The sequence below is a fragment of the Dendrobates tinctorius genome, unplaced genomic scaffold (genome assembly GCF_039654945.1).
Source record: "Dendrobates tinctorius isolate UK_male_01 unplaced genomic scaffold, ASM3965494v1 ptg000250l, whole genome shotgun sequence".
NCBI lineage: Eukaryota > Metazoa > Chordata > Amphibia > Anura > Dendrobatidae > Dendrobates > Dendrobates tinctorius.
In genome coordinates, this window is record NW_027361917.1 from 26,344,630 (window position 1) to 26,363,563 (window position 18,934).

The following is an 18,934-nucleotide window of genomic DNA, read 5'->3' on the forward strand; positions in this document are numbered from 1 at the left end:
GCGATCAGCGGCGCTCACCACGTGGGCGCCGCTGATCGCGGTAGACGTACTATCCCGTCCATGGGCATAGGGGCCCGGGTCCCATGGACGGGATAGTACGTCTGATGTCAGGAAGGGGTTAAATATTCTGTACCCTAGTGAATTTCTAAAAAGGCCTTCTTTGTCTGGACAAGCAGTATTGGAAATACAAAGAAATCAAACAAGAGCAGAGAGCCAATAGACATAGCAGTGTGTCCTGGTGGGCTCAGCTCTTCTGTGCATTACATGGATGGAAAATACATCTTCCCTAGACTGGTGGACTCTGCTCACCTGTGTATCACATGGACAGCCAATATATCTACCCAGCCTGGTGGACTCTGGTCACCTGTGTATTACATGGACGGCCAATTCATCTCCCCTAGACTGGTGGACTCTGCTCACCTGTCTATCACATGGATGGCCAATACATCTCCCCTAGACTGGTGGACTCTGCTCACCTATGTATCACATGGATGGCCAATACATCTCCCCTAGACTGGTGGACTCTGCTCACCTGTGTATCACATGGACAGCCAATATATCTACCCAGCCTGGTGGACTCTGCTCACCTGTGTATTACATGGACGGCCAATACATCTCCCCTAGACTGGTGGACTCTGCTCACCTATGTATCACATGGACGGCCAATATATCTACCCAGACTCGTGGACTTGGCTCATATGTAGATTACATGGACAGCTAAGGCCTGTTTCACACTTTGGCAGCCGCCAAAAAGGCGGAGAACGGATCTGTGGCCGACGAAACACCAACGGGAGCCACCGGACCGTTGGTGCGCCGGGATCTGCCGAAATGGGAAAGTTAAAGGAACTGCGCCTGGAAAAAAAATGAATACTGGCAATGTAGCGGTATCCGAGAGCGGGCATCTGGTGGTATCTGGGAGCCGGCATCTCGCGGGGACTGGAGGAGAGATCTCGCGGTGACTGACAGCGAGCGGGCAATGTCGCGGGGAGTGGAGGAGAGATCTCGCGGGGACCGGGCAATGTCGCAGGGAGTGGAGGAGAGATCTCGCGGGGACCGGAGGAGAGATCTGGCGGCGACCGGGCAATGTCGCGGGTACTGGAGGAGAGATGTTGTGTCGACGATCGGGTAATGTCGCGGGGACGAGAGAGAGAGATTTTCTCCAGCAGCCAGTTTGGATTTAGGGTTAAATATGTAGCAAAAGGCAAAAATGCGGATCCGGCCGCAAAAAAAAACCGTTGCATTGTCCGTCCGGTGATGTCAGCGGTCTCCAAAATTTTGGCAGATCCGCCGAAATACGGATGCAACGGACGAGCGTCTCTCAAAATCCGCCGATAATGCAAGTCAATGGGGAAAAAAACGGATCTGCCAAGAAAAATGGCGGATCCGGTTTTTTTTGCAAAACGGCGGATTTTGACTGATAGTGACAAACGGATGTGTGAAACAGGCCTAATACATCTACCACATATTGGTGGACTTGGCTGTTGTGTGCATTACATTGACATCCAATGCAACTCCCCTGGATTGCCCATTCCAGGAAAAATGTCTGTCTGACTTTCTACAGCTATAAAAGCTGGTCACTATGGCATTAATAAGCCATAATGTAAGGGCTGGCTTCAGTATAGTGATGGATTGGTGTTATACATCCGGCACTCAGTGACAGTATCCAGTATAACAGTAACCTGTATTTTAAGAATGAAGAATAAGTGCTACTTGCCAGAAAATGTCAGAAACTGTTCCAACTGGCAAGGATTGAAACAAATCCAACTTTGATTAGTTAAAATTGCAACATCCAGACAAAAAGACAAGTATGATAAACCAACATATTTCAAACGCAACGGATGTTCTCAGTCATGGCTTAAATGACTACCTGTCATTTACAAAAAAAAACAAAACATGAGCTATATGAAATTCCATGTGCAGACACCCATCAGTTTTGGGAATGAATGGACATTGCACATAGAGAGTCAACTGATTGAATTTGCTAGACTGATCCTGGTGTAAGGGATAGTGATTTGTACAAAGTGTAATTTACATATAAACATAGGAATACAATTTAAATGTGAATACACACGGTTTTCCTAATTATAAAAATAAAAAATGATATATTTCCCACATACTACCGTACCCCAAATACCCATATATTACTGGGTGGCATGGTAAAACTTAATATTCATGGGCACCTTCATACAATTTTTCATCAAAGTGGAACAGTTTGTATAAAAGTACATAAAATTCATGTTTGTAGTACATGCCACTTATGCTTAAAATTACGTACACATAGTTATTAGTATTAAAAACAAAATTTCAGGAGACCAGATACGTACACAGTAAATGATCTGATTGGACACAGAAACTGATTACACCCCCTATTTGACCCTTGATCAAGAGCACATACCTCTCTATTATTACTAAGGAGGTCAATAACATAATGAAAAGATCCAGTATCCCTGGAAGGCTGGACAGGGAGGGAAGGGCACGGCTGTGACATGTTTTGAGCTAGCTGCCTGTTGTCACTTGCGTCACAGTTCTTGGCAGTGAAAGGGTTAACGTGGGCATGGCATATAGCAATAGATTTTCCCCCCCCCATTGATGTGTACTTTGACAGGGTATTCATATCTTCGCAAATTGGCATTTGTTATATCCATTGGATACTTGCCTCTAAGCCCCATATTTATATCTACAAAGGAGGACCCAGACCCTACTCCCACGTGTTGAAACATTTGCTTGATCTGGGGCGTGGCTTGTGTCTGGACGCAAGTTCAGGGAGCTCTGAGGAAAAACCTCCCAATCCGACTCACAAACCAGCTAATATCGGTCATTCAGCCTCTAAAACCTTATGAGACGAACTCCTCTCCACTGGGAGAGCATTTTGACACTAAACAAGCCATCTAGTCCCACTAAAAAGGGGAACACACTTTGAGGCCTACCTCATTTAGCCTCATTTCACAGCCTGGGACCCTCCTAGACCAGCGGTTCGGTCTATGGAAGCTGGACACCCCCTCTCTGAAGCCTCGTAACTGCTCTGGTGTTACCCGAGACCCACTCGTGGAGACCCGACTCAGGCAACCTCCGGAGTTCATCTGACAGCCAGGGAGTCTGAACAGGGGCCATCACAGCCTTAGAGGCCGACGGCCTAAACTAATTTGGACTGCGGCGGCCTTCCAAGCGGCAAGAGTCAGTGGCGCAGGCAGCGGGGAGACCGGACACCTACAAACCGTGAGTGGACTCTCCCGCAGTATCTCCGTGGTTTACCGCTTATCGCTTCACCGCTCCCCCCCCCCCCCCTTCATCTAATTTACCTGAGGTGCTGCGCGGCTTCTGGTGCCTGGGGACGAAGGGGGAGACGCCACAGCCGAGGTCGTGGTCGCTGCTCGAACTGGGAGTGCTGCGGGGGGGCCCCAGCGCTGCCGGTCGTGACCGGGTGGCTGCGGATAGATGAGCCTTACTACTGGATAGCTGAATCTGGTCCACTACTCCTGTGCTCCTGCGGTCTCTTAATGGGCAGCCCGTTCTCCTCCCCCTCACCACACCTAAGAGAACGCTTCTCTCCCTCCTGCTTACTTTGCTGGAGATAAGCTGAGGAAAGCTGCTGGCGGTACCCGCAATAAAAAGCCTGTAACGCTCAGTCATCATTAAAGGCCCCGTCACACATAGCGATCTCGCTAGCGAGATCGCTGCTGAGTCACAAGTTTTGTGACACAACAGCGATCTCACCAGCGAGATCGCTTTGTGTGACAGCGATCAGCGACCGGCCCCCCTGCCGGTATCGCTGATCGCTCTTGGAAATCTCTGGACATTTCTTTCGTCGCTGATCTCCCGCTGGCCAGCACGCATTGCTGTGTGTGACAGGCGGGAGACCAGCGATCAGCGATAAAATAATTAAAAAAAAAAAAAAATTACTATTCTCACCTTCCGACATCCCGCGCAGCATTTCTGCCTCTCTCCACGCTCCGGTCCCAGTGATCCTTTGCAAGAATGACCGTGAGACTTCGCGATCCAGCGAGAACGGACGTCATCGCAGTAATTCTCGCAAAGGATTACTGGGACCGGAGCGTGGAGAGAGGCGGGAATGCTGCGCGGGACGTCGGAAGGTAAGAATAACTATTTTTTATTTTAATTCTATTTTTGACATGAATCAGCGCTGAACACAGCGATGCCGCACGCGCGGCGTCGCTGTGCTAATCACTGGTGAAGCTGTCTGTGTGACAGCTCACCAGCGATCACATAGCGATTCACCAGCGATCCTGACATGTTGATATCGTTGTCGGGATCGCTGGTAAGTCGCTTAGTGTGACGGGGCCTTAAGGCCAAAGAACTGCAGCTCCCCTCTATAATAGACACTTTCATTGGCTTCAGACTTCACACAAAGTGTCTCTGGTGGGTCTCTGGAGATAACAAAGTAAATTTATTACCTCTGGTCCTCCCTATCAATCAAAGCAGGAACACAGAGAAATTTGCTGTGCTGGACTGTTTCTAACTTCCCTCAGTCTCTCCCCCTTCTACAATTAAAGATACATTAACCCTATCAGTGGATAAGAACTCCCCACTCTTTTCTACTACCTTAGGTTTATCTCATTGTAAGAACCTCTGCAAAGGGAAAAAAAAACAAACCTCTTAAAATGAGCAATAAAAAAATAAAAGGGAAAAATGCCCTATCTAAGCCACAGAATACTAGAGGTTCTGAGAGATCATTTGGATATCATCGGCAATCAAGAGATCAATTAGATGCAGTCAGTCCGGTTAAATCACGATCTCCCCTGAGAAACAGTCCTCGTTCATTAGATTCACATAAGGACCCACAACATTCTCCTAACTACAAAGCACAAACGAGAACGCCAGGAAAGACTTCCTCCCCTGACAAAATGGATTCTACTACAAACAATAAAAGAAGAATCCCAGGGTTATGGGGTGAAAAATTCGACTCTTCTAGGGAAAACTCTGAAGCTGAAGATATTGATGACGCTTCCACTGACACTTCTCCAAATTTAAGGCCCGCCAAAAACAAAATGAAAACGGATATACCTGGATCCACTAAAAAATCAGTCTCCTCAAACCTTCCACAAACAACCGTTAAGGCAAAATATATCAACCCTGACTTTGAGGCCATTATGATTAATCTGCTAAAAAAAACACAGCATCGAAATGGATGCCAAACTGGAAAAACATAGTAGAATGATCAAAGCCGATATTGATACGTCTTTTCAAAAATATTTTGACAAAATAGATAAACAACTAACCAACCATGAAGAAAGGATCAGCAAACTAGAACGTAGATCTTCAATTACATACGACGAACTAGATCACTTATCAGATGTTCATAAGCTTAGAGTGAAATTAGCGGATCTCGAGGATAGAGGACGCCACAACAACATTAAAATCCGGGGAATCCCCGAGAACATTGCTCAAGATGATTTGTCAAGTCACATCGAAGACATCTTCCGACAAGCCTTACCAGAACTGAGTAAACCCCGGACCTAGCCATTGATGGGGCCCACAGACTACCGAGACCGCCAAAGATCACATCAGATCTACCAAGAGACACCATCCTCAGGATACATTTTTTCAAAACAAAAGAGAAGATCATGAACTACCTAAAAACCCATGAAAACTTTCCAGAACCTCATAAGGAATTAAAAGTATTCCCATATTTCTCCAAGGATACTCTCGAAGCAAGGAAGTCCTTCGGCAAAACTACTACAGCTCTTCGCGACCGAAACATCCCCTATAAGTGGGGTTACCCCACAAAATTATTGGCCTTTCATAAAGGGAGAACAATCCCAATATTCCATCCGGAAGATGTAATTGATTTCATCAGATCACTTGGTGGTGTTTCGTCTCACAATGGCAAATGAACCTAAACTTAATCTTGTTCCTCTACTTTGTTGGCTGGCTCTTCGACCACCACAACAGTTCTGAGGTTTTTCCTTGTATTCCCTTCGGCACGGAATACCCCCGGTAATAAGAAGCAGTCCTCTTAAAGTGGACTTCCTGAACAGTTTCCCTTCTTGTAACGTTAATGCTCAACTCTAAACTCATTTGTTGAAAGTTGACATTTTCTTTGTTTTATAATCCATATTTCTGCATAACTGTTTACCGTTCTAGGCCTTCTGTAGGCATTGATGAGTTATAGCTCTTGTATAACTTAACATATTTTCACTGGTTAACTTTTTGTCAATATTAACTTGCTAACATGAGTCTTACACTTGTTTCTTACAACATCAGGGGCTTGAACAGCCCACAAAAAAGACACACCCTTTGGAGAGAACTTTTAAATGCTAAAGCCGATATAGCTTGTATACAAGAAACAAAATTCCTGGCAGGCAATCGTCCCTACTTCACACACCAGAATTTCCCTCATATATTCGAAGCTTGTGGTCCCAAAAAATAAGGCCGGAGTAGCGACCATCATCAGTGGATCTACTCCTTTCGAAGCCCTGGAGGAATACGGGGATGAAATTGGTAGATTCCACATTTTAGTGTGTAAAATCAATGGTACAGAATGCACTTTAGTAAACATCTATGCCCCAAACAGAAACCAAATCAGATTTTTGTCCAAACTCATGAAGAAAATATCAGAAGTGAAAAGAGGGGCTATACTACTGTTGGGATACTTTAAAGGGAATCTGTCACCCCTTTTTTAACATATATAATGATATCATTCAATTGTGTGTCACATAAGGATTCTCTTAGTACTTTTGCTTCCCCCTGACCCCGCACCTTTCATGCATAAATACCTTTTTTTATATCAGTTCAGATGTATGTAAACTGCCGCTGTCCGGTCCGCTGGGCGGGGCTTATTCACCTGCACACCCCTCTCCCTGTCTTGCTCTACACAAGAAGAAATACATAGAGCAAGACAGGGAGGGGGGGAGCAGGTGAATAAGCCCCGCCCAGCGGACCGGACTGTGGCAGTTTACATACATCTGAACCGATGATATAAAAAAGGTATTTATGCATGAAAGGTGCAGGGTCAGGGGGAAGCAAAAATACTAAGAGAATCCTTATGTGACACACAAATGAATGATATCATTATATGATATCTCAAAAAAGGGGTGACAGATTCCCTTTAATATCACCCCAGACAGCTCCATAGACTCCTCTTCCAACAAAAGACCTCCCTCTGATAACTTAAATCCCTGGTTGGATAAAAACGAGCTATTCGACTCCTTCAGGTGTTTAAATTCAAATTCTAAAGAATACACACATTTCTCCACAGTTCACCAGTCTGCTTCAAGGATCGATCTAATCATAGCTGACATTTTTTCCCTCACTAAGATCACAAAAGTTTCTATTGGACATAGATCAATTTCGGACCATTCCCCGGTCTTTGCAGATTTGTCCCTAGGTCTCCCCTTGAATAGAGCCGGTCTGTGGAAATGCAGTTCTTATGTACTACACGACCCCATCAATGAAGCCACCTTGAAAACTGCTATTGACAACTTTTTTGCTGAAATCAAATCTGAAGCCACAAATCCAGATTTGAATTGGTGTGCCCATAAAGCAGTCATCAGGGGCGGTCTCATTGGCATGTCCTCTAAACTAAAAAAAGAAAAAAGGGAAAAAATTGCGAAAATTCAATCTTCTATACGCAGTCTAGAGAACTCCCTGTTAGGCATGGCACTCCCTTCCCCCCAAATACAGTCAGAACTAACCCAAGTAAGACAGGAGCTGAGATCAATCCTGTATTCCCCATATGAAGCAGCATTGAGTTCCTCGAAATATAAGCTATACGCTTCTATTAATAAACCGACACGGTACATGGTAAATCGTATCAAACATAAAAGAATTTATAATAAAATAAACAGAATTAAAGCTCTTAACGGAGCCTCCAAACTCTCCCATCGACAGGAGATAGCAAATGAATTTGCCAAATACTACAATAGACTATACAATCTGAAACCTGCCCCCTCTCCCCTACAGCTTAATCCTAATGATATTAACAAATATCTCTCAGAAATAAACCTACCCTCTCTGAATGATGAAGACCTTATTAGTTTGTCAGCTCCATTCTCCCCCTTAGAAATAGCTGGAGCAATAAAGGAATTAAAAATGCACAAATCCCCCGGACCAGACGGGTTCACCAACACCTACTACAAGGCTTTTGACGTCACCCTGTCACAACAATTGGCTGAGACATTTAACTACATTTCGAAAAAAGGCTTCTCCCCCCCCCCCCCCCCCCCCGGAGATGCTAGAAGCGGCAATTACGCTTATTCCAAAGCAAAAGGGAGATCCTGAATCCTTAGATAATTTCCGCCCTTTATCATTATTAAATACGGACGTTAAATTATTCTCTAAGACTCTAGCTAACAGGCTTAGCCCACTACTGCCAAAATTAATAAAAAACGACCAAATGGGGTTTACGAAGGGTAGATAGCCGGCCGATGCTACTAGGAGGATAACTGGCTCTATTAAATAAGCCAATATGACAAAAACGCCGACAGTTCTAATATCAATTGACGCTGAGAAAGCGTTCGATCGCTTGAACTGGTGTTACCTAAAATATACCCTAAACAAATTTGGTTTGGTTTGCCCTAAGGCAAAAATTATATGCAATAACCATATTTCTGAGACTTTTGAGATCTCCAATGGTACCCGACAAGGCTGTCCCCTTTCCCCCTTACTATTCAATATGGCCATGGAGCCATTAGCAGAACACCTACGGCAAAATCCTAACATAGCAGGTCTTACTACCCATACCCGCCAACATAAATTGAGTCTATTTGCCGATGATTTAATACTCACTCTTACAAGGCCTGAACTCTCCACTCTTGAAGCCCCCAGAGAAATAGATAGTTTCTCAATTCCCTCCAACTTCAAAATAAATCACCAAAAATCAAATATTCTTCCACTTCATGTTCAAAAAGAACAAATCACAACCATCAAAGCTGTTACCACATTGAACTGGTGCGAAAAGGAGTTCACTTATTTAGGCGTAATCCTTAATAAAGACCTATCGGAAACAGTCAATTTCAACGTTAAAAAAATAGAAGAATCAATGCTTAAAGACAGCAGATCTTTCAAGGACAAAGACTTGACCTGGTGGGGGAGGAATCTTGTGGTAAAATTATTTACTCTGCCAAAAATTCTGTACATCCTGAGATGCTTACCCCTACACATCCCCACCATATACCTTACGAACATTCAAACACAAATAAACTCAATTATTTGGGGTAATAAAAGATCAAGGACTGACACCAGGTCCCTGTATAAGAAAAAATCTCATGGAGGAATTAGCTTTCCCAATCTCAATGCACATTACCTCACCCTCCTACTCAAACACAGTTTGTCTTGGCTTTCTAATTCACTCGACCTGGCTTGGCTTGATCTTGAAACTATTAACAACCCCTTAAATTTTTAATACTGAATAAAGTAACCCGTAGGCAACAGAATCAACAAAAATGTCCTGTCTTCCAAGCAATAACTACTGCCTGGCTAAAAATCTTAAAATCTGATAATAAAACTCCAAAAACAAACATTTTCCAAAATATCCCTTTACCTTTATCCTATACAATAATTGGTCATTCTATTCCGCCTACTTGGGCAGATTTGAATATCAAGAAATTAGGAGATATCTTCAACGGTAGAGACTTTCTAAGCTTTAGCTCTCTCAAGAATAAATGCAATATCCCCTCGTCACTATTCATGGATATCCTGATTCTAAAAAACAACTTAAGGCTGTTCCTGAATAAGAAACCTACCCTCTCTGAGACCTCTTTGAAACTGCTATATAACTGCGGTCATCCAAGATTTTGGAGTCATAGCTTCTTATGACAGTTTCAACTGTGACTCAGTTTAAAAAAAAAAACAAAATCCCTTACATGGTCAACTGGGAAAAAACTCTAAATCACACATTCTCCATTGAAGACTGGGAAGACTCCCTTTCTCTAACCTATAATTCCACTTTATCCATGCTATTTCAGGAGGCGCATTACAAGGTGTCCTCCCGCTGGTATTATACTCCGGCCAGAATGGCCCATTTTGGTTTGTCAAACTCAGCCCAATGTTGGAGAAACTGTGGGCAAAAAGGAGACATATTCCACATATTTTGGAGCTGCCCAATAGCACACTCCTTTTGGAATCAGATTTTCTCTATTCTAAGCAAACTTGCCAGCTCTACTATGACTGTGAGCCCACAATCTGCACTTCTTTCCTTAGACATAGCAGAATGGGAACCTTCTTTAAAACCATTATTTTTGCACATTTGCATGGTAGCAAAAAACTCCATTGCGTACCACTGGAAGGGACCTACACTTCCTAACTCTAATGACATTATACAATTAGTTTCTCGTCATCGTTCCCATGAATTAAAGTTCGCTTTGTCTAACAATCAGTTCAAATCATTTTTTAGTAAATGGCAAAAATGGGACCAAGTCTTCCCATCTCCCATCACTTAAACCCTCCATGTTAGAATTCAGTCCTATCTACCTACTGGATTTATTTCTCTCCTAAGACACAGTGTTATATTGCAATATCTTTATTTCTACACCGTTACACAATCTAAACTATATATTGCTGTACAGAGCCACTAATTTGTGTTAACTTGTAATATTGTTTCACTCCTTATGCAGTTTAATCTGCATTGCCTTAGTTAATACCCTTGTATTATGTTTCAGATTATAATGCTGACTTTGTTTACGACTCAAGGGTTGCATCCATTGTCAACTGATACATGTTCCCTAATTCCCTATTATCTCCCCCCCCCCCTTTCCCCCCTCCCCCTTCTGTTTAATGTTTAACCTCTTAACGACCGCCGATACGCCTTTTAACGGTGGTAGTTAAGGGTAGTAAAACCACAGCGCCGTTAATTCACAGAGCTGTGATTTAAGTGAATAGCGCCCCCCAGTGTCGGATTTTCTCCTGTGATCGCACATGAGAGGAGAGAGAAATAGGGTCCCCGATCCTCTCCGTGGTCCTCCGTCCCCTCCCGGTGGTCCCACGTCCCGCCAGCGTCCTCCGATGGGCGCCGCCATCTTGAAAATGGCGGGCGCATGCGCAGTGCGCCCGCCGGGAATCTGCCGGCTCTGGCTGGCAGATTCCATTCATTATTTTGATCACTATGATAAACGATCATAGTGATCAAAATAAAAAAAATAGTACATAACCCCCCGTTTATCACCCCCTTATATAGGCAAACATAATGAAATAAAGAAAAAAAAATGTTTTTCAGTTTTCCGTTAGGGTTGGGCTAGGGTGGATTAGGATTAGGGATTAGGGTTGGGGTTAGGGTTTGGATTAGGGTTAGGGGTGTGTTGGGGTTAGGGTTGGATCAAGAATTGAGGGGTTTCCACTATTTACTAACTTTGGGGGTCTAAAAATTGGGGTCTAAAAAATCACACTTGTGGAAATAAAAAAAAGATTTTTTATTTTCACGGCTCTGCGTTTATAAACTTCTGTGAAGCACTTGAAGGTTCAAAGTGCTCACCACACATCTAGATAAGTTCCTTAATGGGTCTAGTTTCCAAAATGGGGTCACTTGTTGGGGGTTTCCACTGTTTAGGCCCATCAGGGGCTCTGCAAACGCAACATGATGCCCGCAGACCATTCCATCAAAGTCTGCATTCCAAAATGGCACTCCTTCCCTTCCAAGCTCTCCCATGCGCCCAAACAGTGGTTCCCTCCCACATATGGGGTATCAGCGTACTCAGGACAAATCGCACAATAACTGTGGGGGTATGATTTCTCCTGTTACCCTTGTAAAAATAAAAATTTAGGGGCGAAAAGATCATTTTTGTGGAAAAAAAATGGATTTCTTATTTTCATGGCTCTAGGTTATAGACTTCTGTGAAGCACTTGAAGGTTCAAAGTGCTCACCACGCATCTAGATAAGTTCCTTAATGGGTCTAGTTTCCAAAATGGGGTCACTTGTTGGGGGTTTCCACTGTTTAGGCACATTAAGGGCTCTCCGAACGCAACATGGCATACGATCTCAATTCCAGCCAATTCTGCGTTGAAAAAGTCAAACGGCGCTCCATCCCTTGCGAGCTCTGCCGTGTGCTGAAAAAGTGGTTTACCCCCACATATGGGGTATCGGCGTATTCAGGAGAAATTGTACAACAAATTTTTTGGTTGATTTTTTTTTATCAGATTGCACTCGTCCGATTTCCTCTCCAGTGAGTTTGAGCCCTAAGGCTGAATTCTGACATCATGTCAGAATTTCTGTGATTTCTGGACCCGCAGCCGATCTCCTGATCCAAACTCGGTAGCTTTACAGATGCCTATGAGGCTATTTAGTTTGGGTTAGGTAACCGTTGGCTAATCTGGAAAATCTTGGTGTGTTCGGATTGTGATGCCCAGATGTCTGAATTCCGCCTAAAGCACAATACAGTAGATATAAACTGAACCACATCCTCTGTGGAGATGTGAATCTCTGCTGGCTCTGGAATAATAGACACCTATATAGAAAAATGATACCAAAATAAACAAAAAATATCCAAAAGGCTCAGAATATCAAAAAACGCATAAACCAGGACCAGAGATATTCAAAGTACTGATTATATTTTATTGCATTATAAAATTTACATTAAAAAATTATTATATAAAAAAATTAGTGATCCCAAGGACAATCTGTATCATAAGAATTGTATTCTTTATCTCGTAAGATTATATTAAAAATCAGTTAAAAACAATTGGAAATAAATTGTATGCAGGGGGCAAAGAAGAAAACCTAAATGGCTGACATGAAAAACCAGACATAATATTTATCAAAATATCAATTAATTGTGAAAAAATCCTTATAATGTGATCAATACATGTAATAGTTAATTCTCAAAAATTAAAGTGCAAGAAGATATTTATTGCAAATGCCCAAAATATATATAATATTTAATCTCCATTGAATTTAAAGTGCTCAGTGTTGGAGGTCTCATTCACCTCCCTATATAAGACCATAGATTCTGTGCATAAAGTATAGTGTTAGCTGTCTTATTCACCGCTACATAAATGCCAACCACCAGCGGTGTTTCTTAGATATATAGATAAATGAATGAATAAAGTGACCACAAACAGTATAATACTGACCAATGCTCCTTCCTGCCCCCTGCACACAGCACTCCAACGTATGTTTCGCTACTGCTTCGTCAGGGAGTTGGTATCACTAATTTTTTATATAAGAAGTTTTTTATGTATATTTTATAAGGCTCTGAAAGAATAGTCTTCTTTTAGACACGGTACAGACATTGTAACTGCAAATGCTGTGTGCATCATTGATTGCATCTACCTGTAAACTGTAGGAGGGGAATTACCGTACTACTATTGGCAATGTATTGGCTGCTAACTGGAATAGATTTCCACTATGTTACGCCAATTTCTGGCCAAATGACAGTATATATGCTGTTTTTTGCCCTGCCCCCAACCGTTCTACATTGGACATCTTTTGTAACGTGAAGAGTGTCATAAAATTGTCACAAGAAGCCCATTTTTGCACAAAACATCTGTTAGAAAGTTTGCATCTCTTTTCCACCATAAAATCTTATACATCTCGCTATTTTGTTTTGCACGCTTTCCTAAAGAATTCTAAGATTTGCATTGAGTGAAAACCGATATCCAGCAAAATTCTTCAGAGAGTCGATAAAATGAACCCTATTTTCAAGAATTAAAGTGGTGTTGAGAGACGCTGCTGCACACAGATTTTGGCAGTACCCATGGCAAACATCTGGGGCCAGTTAGGTTATCGTGCATTAGTCCTGTTAGGTTCATGTGTCCTAAAAGCTGTCAGGAGTGGGATGATTACCTACTGTCCCATTTAGCATGCTGCAGCGTCTCGATGTCTTTTTTTCATGTGTGTTTTTACTGTTTTTGTATTTGTAAAACTGTATTTATTTATGTTTAGTGATGCCGTATTGGTTGTGCGATTTAAACCCAAAATCACAAAGTTTCACCTGTAAAAGCACAGCAAATCACAGTTAAACGTGCAGTTTTTCAAATGCTTTTCCCCCACATTTCAAAAAATGTGCAAAAACTAGCAGGGCTGTGGAGTCGGTAAGCCAAACTATCGACTCTACTCCACAGCCCCTGACTCCACAGCACTGGTCACTACTGAGCATGTACATAAAGTGCAGCACAGATTCATCTCCACTATGACCCCACAGCACTGGTCACTACTGAGCATGTACATAAAGTGCAGCACAGATTCATCTCCACTATGACTCCACAGCACTGGTCACTACTGAGCATGTGCATAAAGTGCAGCACAGATTCATCTCATCTATGACTCCACAGCACTGGTCATTACTGAGCATGTACATAAAGTGCAGCACAGATTCATCTCATCTATGACTCCACAGCACTGGTCACTACTGAGCATGTGCATAAAGTGCAGCACAGATTCATCTCCACTATGACCCCACAGCACTGGTCACTACTGAGCATGTACATAAAGGGCAGCACAGATTCATCTCCACTATGACCCCACAGCACTGGTCACTACTGAGCATGTACATAAAGTGCAGCACAGATTCATCTCCACTATGACTCCACAGCACTGGTCATTACTGAGCATGTACATAAAGTGCAGCACAGATTCACCTCAGCTACGACCCCACAGCACTGGTCACTACTGAGCATGTGCATAAAGTGCAACACAGATTCATCTCATCTACGATTCCACAGCACTGGGCACTACTGAGCATGTACATAAAGTGCAACACAGATTCATCTCATCTACGACTCCACAGCACTGGTCACTACTGAGCATGTACATAAAGTGCAGCACAGATTCATCTCCACTCCGACCCCACAGCACTGGTCACTACTGAGCATGTGCATAAAGTGCAGCACAGATTCATCTCATCTACGACCCCACAGCACTGGTCACTACTGAGCATGTACATAAAGTGCAGCACAGATTCATCTCCACTCCGACCCCACAGCACTGGTCACTACTGAGCATGTGCATAAAATGCAGCACAGATTCATCTCATCTACGACCCCACAGCACTGGTCACTACTAAGCATGTACATAAAGTGTAGCACAGATTCACCTCAGCTACAACCCCACAGCACTGGTCACTATTAAGCATGTACATAAAGTGCAGCACAGATTCATCTCCACTCCGACCCCACAGCACTGGTCACTACTGAGCATGTGTATAAAGTGCAGCACAGATTCATCTCCACTATGACCCCACAGCACTTGTCACTACTGAGCATGTACATAAAGTGCAGCACAGATTCATCTCATCTACGACCCCACAGCACTGATCACTACTGGGCATGTGCATAAAGTGCAGCACAGATTCATCTCAGCTACGACTCCACAGCACTGGTCACTACTGAGCATGTACATAAAGTGCAGCACAGATTTATCTCCACTATGACTCCACAGCACTGGTCACTACTGAGCATGTACATAAAGGGCAGCACAGATTCATCTCCACTATGACCCCACAGCACTGGTCACTACTGAGCATGTACATAAAGTGCAGCACAGATTCATCTCATCTACGACTCCACAGCACTGGTCACTACTGAGCATGTACATAAAGTGCAGCACAGATTCATCTCATCTATGACCCCACAGCACTGGTCACTACTGAGCATGTACATAAAGTGCAGCACAGATTCATCTCATCTACGACTCCACAGCACTGGTCACTACTGAGCATGTACATAAAGTGCAGCACAGATTCATCTCATCTACGACTCGACAGCACTGGTCACTACTGAGCATGTACATAAAGTGCAGCACAGATTCATCTCATCTATGACCCCACAGCACTGGTCACTACTGAGCATGTATATAAAGTGTAGCACAGATTCATCTCAGCTATGACTCCACAGCACTGGTCACTCCTGAACATGTGCGTAAAGCGCAGCACAGATTCATCTCAACTAAAAACCCAGATCTTTAGATCATTAATAGAACAGACATTTATAGGACATTTAATAACTTTACCAAATTATTATGAAAACATTTACAGCACATCCTGCACTGAACTACCCAATTTATAGGAGTCGGAATCTGTCCATTTTATACCGACTCCAACAAAATAGACACTGACTCTGACTCCATAGCCCTGAAAACCACAGTGTGTGAAGCCTGGGTAAGAGGGACGGGCATGTAGTGCTAGTGGCAAAGTATGATAAAACTATAGACACAGCTATCCTGTTCTCAGCTCTGCGAGTGCTACAAGATTTATTTACATGATATGGTTTGGGATTTGTTTTGTAGAATCTACTATTGCAGTTTTTCTAAATTGCTATAAAACTGCTGTAACTTTTCATGTTGCACTGATTGTAATAAGTTTCATATTTCCCTACTACCCTGCAGTAGTACACAATTGCCAGTGTGCTTTCACCTAAAGATGCCCATATATAAAAATGCCAAATGTTAATATCTTTAAAATCTCAGTGCACTCTTGGTGTGGCCAAACTGTTCAGTGCACCTTCCCACCTACTTCTTGTTTTCCATCTATCTCAGTCTTTCTCTAGCTATATAATGCAAGAGCTATGAATCAAAATAGAGAGAAGTTGGAGATCGAGGGAAGACAAGTAGATGGGAAGGTGCTCTAAAACGGAATCTTTCACCAGGTTTTTTTATGTAATCTGAGAGCTCCATAATGTTGGAGCAGAGACATTGATTATAGCGATATGTCAATTACTGGGCTGTTTTGTCGTTTCAATACCATCAGTATTTTATCAGCAGGAGATTATCACTACAGGACAACTGTCCTCGTGCAATCTAGTCCAACCATGCCCCCAGCTCTGATTAGCTGCTCTCTGTCACTATAAAATATATACAGAAAGCTGTGGTGTGGGTGAGTTATACACAGCTCTCCAACTGGGCTCTGCTAGATCTGCAGCAGAAAAGTCTGTGACTCTTATCATAACTGCAGCAAACTAAATGGAATCGGGGTCTCTGTCCCCTACCTCATGCGGTCAGATTTCATAGAAAACACCTACTGACTGATTCCCTTTAGATGTTTGGCCATGCCAAGGGCGCACCAAGTGTACTCGTACTCGTAGCATGGCTGACAGACTCCCTTTAAATTGACGGTCAAAGAATGGTCTACCTTCTCTGTGGAAACAGTAAAGTTTTGTTCATGCATCGTATCTTGTATTGCATCTCTGCCCCCATGCAGTTGAACGTGGATGGGCTCCGTTACCTGCCACGGTCTGTGGACTCTTGAGGCACTAATTCAAGGGAGGGAAAATAAATAATTTCTAGTCACAAATAATACCTTTAAACTTTTTAGCGTAAAATTGTTGTGTTTTCTTTTTTTATAGATCGGTAACTTTATGGAAGTGTAAAAAAAAAAATGTTCAGATCTAATTAAAAAAAAAAAAAATCTGCTGTTGATAAAATTCCTGATATTTTGTGTTTCCACAGACGGCTCCAATCCTTACACACTGAAATTGTGTTTCTCCACCTCCTCCCACCTGTGAGGCCTGTGTCCCCGAGGACGCCCAGCACCCGTTGTGTTTTTTACTGTGCATGATTCTCAATGCCTTGCAATGGTTATATGTTATTGGGTGTTTACAGCAGCACTACATGTTTCTAATATCATTTTGCAATGGTTTTTTGTATTTCTGAATGTAATGTTTAGTGAATGCTAACAATGGAGTCTTTCCAGTCTTGTTACTAGGTTTTACTCATGCGTTATGTAATCTCTCTGACCTCACAGTTCCAGGTCTCGATTTTAAATACTAACCTATTTTATTCCAATCTTATGTTTTAAAGGACATATAAATGTTCGAATGCAGTCCATAGATTCAGTATATAATGATGATTTACCCCAGCTTGCATTTTGGCAGACAGGTTGAAAAAGGTTCCCATGTTACTGTTGCTGGAAGGTTTGTTTTTTTTTTTTTTTTTTTACTGTGTATTTGAATAGATGTAATTTGCAATGTTTTATAACACCAGGCATGCAGCTAAAGATTTCATAAATCTAATCTATATGGTGCACACAGTTTAACCTGTATGTACTTGTACATCATTCACTACCTGTATTTGGACCATGAATTTTGCACTAAGGCTGCATTCACACCAGTTGGATGTGGTGCATATTTTTCTGCAACTGCAGCACAAACTTTTTTTTTTTGTTTTTTCCATTCTTCAAAAATTGTACCAAGTTGCAGTTTTACTGCATATGCAGCAGAAAAAATGCACCTTGGCCACAACGTGTAAAGGCTGCCCAAGGCTACAAATGTTATAATCCACCGCACACAACCACTTGATACTTTGCAAAAAAAATCAGTGAATTTTTATTCAAAACAAGGTATCCAGTCCAGAGAAAAGTGCCACATTTTCAATGACAGTGTATATACATTGATTTTCCAAATAAGCTACCCAACGTTTCGATCTTCCTAGATCTTACTCAAGGGGTACTACAAGACAAGGAAAACAGTGCATAAGAATACAAATCATACAATAAAGGCAAATGGTTCACATACACAAAGGAGGGGGGGTTCATATACAAGGACAAACGGAAAAACAAATTCTGTAGACTGGCAATAGCGAGAGCAAATATATAATATATGATTTGTATTCTTATGCACTGTTTTCCTTGTCTTGTAGTAGCCCTTGAGTAAGATCCGGGAGGTTCGAAACGTTGGGTAGCTTATTTGGAAAATCAATGTATATTACACCGTCATTGAAATTGTGGCACTTTTCTCTGGACTGGATTCCTTGTTTTGAATAAAAATTCACTGATTTTTTTTTTTGCAAAGTATCAAGTGGTTGTGTGCGGTGGATTATAACTTTTAGGCTAGTTTCACATTTGCGCTTTTGAGCGCTGCGACGGCCTGCACACGGCCGCCGCTAAGCCCGTCTCCCTGCCCGCCCCATCCGGTCATCGCCGCCTATTAGCGCACATGGGCGCTTGCGATCTGCGCACCCTATCTTTAGCATAGGGTGCGCAGATCGTGCGCTGGCCGTATGCTAGCAGGATTTTGCCGTGCGCTGCGCACCTTTGAAGGTGCGCCGTGCGCGCCG

General features: G+C 42.8%; 1 protein-coding gene across 1 annotated transcript in view; it reads left to right on the forward strand.

Annotated features, from left to right (window-relative positions):
• Positions 1-18,120, forward strand: part of HNRNPLL (heterogeneous nuclear ribonucleoprotein L like) — a 116,949-nt gene extending 98,829 nt beyond the window's left edge. The window contains exon 13 of the mRNA XM_073557583.1: positions 17,330-18,120. Within this exon, the coding sequence (XP_073413684.1) occupies positions 17,330-17,385 (56 nt within the window). The 3' untranslated portion in view covers positions 17,386-18,120. The remainder of the gene's footprint in view (positions 1-17,329) is intronic.
• The last annotated feature ends 814 nt before the right edge of the window (positions 18,121-18,934 follow it).